The sequence below is a fragment of the Galeopterus variegatus genome, unplaced genomic scaffold (genome assembly GCF_000696425.1).
Source record: "Galeopterus variegatus unplaced genomic scaffold, G_variegatus-3.0.2 Scaffold30270, whole genome shotgun sequence".
Lineage (NCBI taxonomy): Eukaryota > Metazoa > Chordata > Mammalia > Dermoptera > Cynocephalidae > Galeopterus > Galeopterus variegatus.
The window spans coordinates 4,336-7,099 of NW_007756381.1; the positions used below are offsets into that span (position 1 = coordinate 4,336).

General features: G+C 41.4%; 1 protein-coding gene across 1 annotated transcript; it reads left to right on the plus strand.

Annotated features, from left to right (window-relative positions):
* Positions 1 to 217: 217 nt before the first annotated feature.
* On the plus strand, positions 218 to 1,289 carry LOC103583907 (olfactory receptor 2G2-like). The gene is made up of 2 exons (XM_008565091.1): positions 218 to 509; positions 631 to 1,289. The coding sequence occupies exons 1-2, from the start codon at positions 218 to 220 to the stop codon at positions 1,287 to 1,289; spliced, it is 951 nt and encodes a 316-aa protein (XP_008563313.1).
* The last annotated feature ends 1,475 nt before the right edge of the window (positions 1,290 to 2,764 follow it).

Sequence of the window (2,764 nt, forward strand, 5' to 3'; positions counted from 1 at the left end):
CATCAGGGGGAAGTGAAGACATTAAGCGTGTATGTACTGCATTTATTTAGAATGCACACGTTAGGCAAATAGAGAGATCCAAATCACTACATGTAATCACATAGGTTCAAAGCTTTTAACATCCAATGCTTCTTTTTTTTTATGGAGGTAACATTGCCCTTGTGTGATATGTCATCCTTCTCTGCTGTTTCTCAGCCTTCGAGAACATACTTCGCATATGGGGATGGTGGAGACCAATGAGAGCAGCCTAACAGGTTTCATCCTGTTGGGGTTCTCTGACCATCCTCAGTTGCAGAAGGCTCTACTTGTGGTCATATCGATCCTGTATCTACTAACCATCCTGGGGAACACCTCTATCATTCTGGTATCTCGTCTGGAACCTAAGCTTCATATACCAATGTATTTCTTCCTTTCTCATCTCTCCTTCTTGGACCTCTGCTTCACCAGCAGTGTTATTCCCCAGCTCCTGGTAAACTTGTGGGATCCCATGAAAACCATCAGCTACGGAGGCTGTGTGGTGCAGCTCTATGTCTCCCTTGCCCTGGGATCCACGGAGTGTGTGCTCCTGGCTGTGATGTCTTATGATCGCTATGTTGCTGTNGGATCCCATGAAAACCATCAGCTACGGAGGCTGTGTGGTGCAGCTCTATGTCTCCCTTGCCCTGGGATCCACGGAGTGTGTGCTCCTGGCTGTGATGTCTTATGATCGCTATGTTGCTGTTTGCCGTCCCCTCCACTACAATGTTTTAATGCATCCCCGTCTGTGCATGGCCCTGGCATCTATGGCCTGGTTCAGCGGAGTAGCTACCAGCCTTGTACAATCCACCCTCACCCTGCAGCTGCCCTTCTGTGGGCATCGCCGAGTGGACCATTTCTTTTGTGAAGTCCCCGTGCTCATCCAGTTGGCTTGTGTGGACACCACTTTCAATGAGGCTGAGCTCTTTGTGGCTAGTATTCTCTTCCTTATAGTGCCTGTCTCATTCATCCTGGTCTCCTACTGCTACATTGCCCATGCGGTGTTGAGGATCAAGTCAGCTACTGGGAGACAGAAAGCACTTGGGACCTGCTCATCCCACCTGATGGTCGTCGTCATCTTCTATGGAACCATCATTTTCATGTATCTGCAGCCGGTGAAGAATAGATCTACGGACAAGGGGAAGTTCGTTTCCCTCTTCTACACTGTGGTGACTCCCATGCTTAACCCTCTTATTTATACTCTGAGGAACAAGGAGGTTAAAGGGGCACTGAAGAAAGTTCTAGGGAAGACTCTGGGGATAAAATTTACATGAATATAAAATTTTTTAAGATGATAGTGTGTGAATACTATGTACAAGGAGCCTACCTGGGTCATTTTCTTCCCTTTTTTTTGGTTAATTACCTATACTATGTTTAACATACTGTAGTCCTGAATTTGCCAATGCTCAGTAGAAGCAAGGTGAATTGTTTTGTCAATTTGTGCTGTAGTGTCTTTACTGCAAATTTTGTTATATAATAGCATACTCAGACTCCTTTAAATGCTTTAGAAGATTGAGATAAACGTGAGAGTATTCAAAAGATGTATTAGGGCAGTCATCCTCTCCTTCATATGGTTACCAATAATATATTCAGTCTTTTAACTTTTTGTAGCTCTAGATAGACATGTGGAATATTTCTTTCTAAGGACGTTCTTGGCGTAAAGACACCTTGGGCAAGCTGTCATGAACCAAACTTGTTTTATTTCACCTTATGCTCCATCCACTTTGAATTTGGAAGCAATCTGTAGAGGTGCCAAAACAACATGAGGAGAAAAACCACGTGTTGAAAGTGGTAAATAAAGCTGATAAAAAGACTCTGCTGGTTTGAATGTGTAAGGAACCCGTGAACAAGACTGAACTGCCCAGCACTGGACTCTGTTTCCTAAGAAAAAGCACAGCTGTAGAATTTTTTATGGTTTGCAAATACAATTGTTAACATTTATCGTTTTTTATTATAGCCCTGCATTTTCACATATAAAAGCATATTTTAATAATTTTCAGATTTATCGTCGAGGTAAAATTTTTTTTATCAAACTCTTTATACTAAAACAATCATCTTCGTTTAGCATGGCTTTGTTCTGAATGACCTTTCTAGTGCCATTCCTTCTCTGAGAATGAGGAAATCATATATCCTGATTACGGTAAATTTTGCACAAATACATGATATTAACGCTTTCTTTTTACTGCATTATAGCAAGTATTGAATTGTGTAGTTGATACTGTATCCTTGGCCAAAGTTTAGTCAGCCTCCTCTAAAGCCTCTTCTCAAAGAGGCCTCAAACTGTGGACTTTTGTGTTTGTCTTTGCATCTCCCAGTTTGAGCAAGAATCTTATCATGTGGGTTTCACCAGAATTCACCAGACTCCTGGTGTTTCCTATCAGTAATTTCCATCCACTGACTCCCACTGTGCTCCTTGACTATGAATCCCCACTGTCCATGCTGTATTCAGAATTGAGCCCATTTCCACTCTGAGTCTCTTTTCCCTTTTACAATAGTCCTGAATAAAATCTGTTTTTATTGCTGCTTTTTTTCTTTAACATAATCTATTGCAGGCAACAAAGCTTTGTGTTCAAACTTACATCAAAATAAATTCAATGAGGTGAGAAAGAATATTGTGGGAGATTCTTAAGGTCCATATGTGGTAATCATTTCAAATAAAAAATAAGGAGTCGTGAAATGAACTTCCATTTATAACTATTCAGAAGCACAGGCATAATTGGGAAGATTACGCACTTCCTGGCTTCTATCC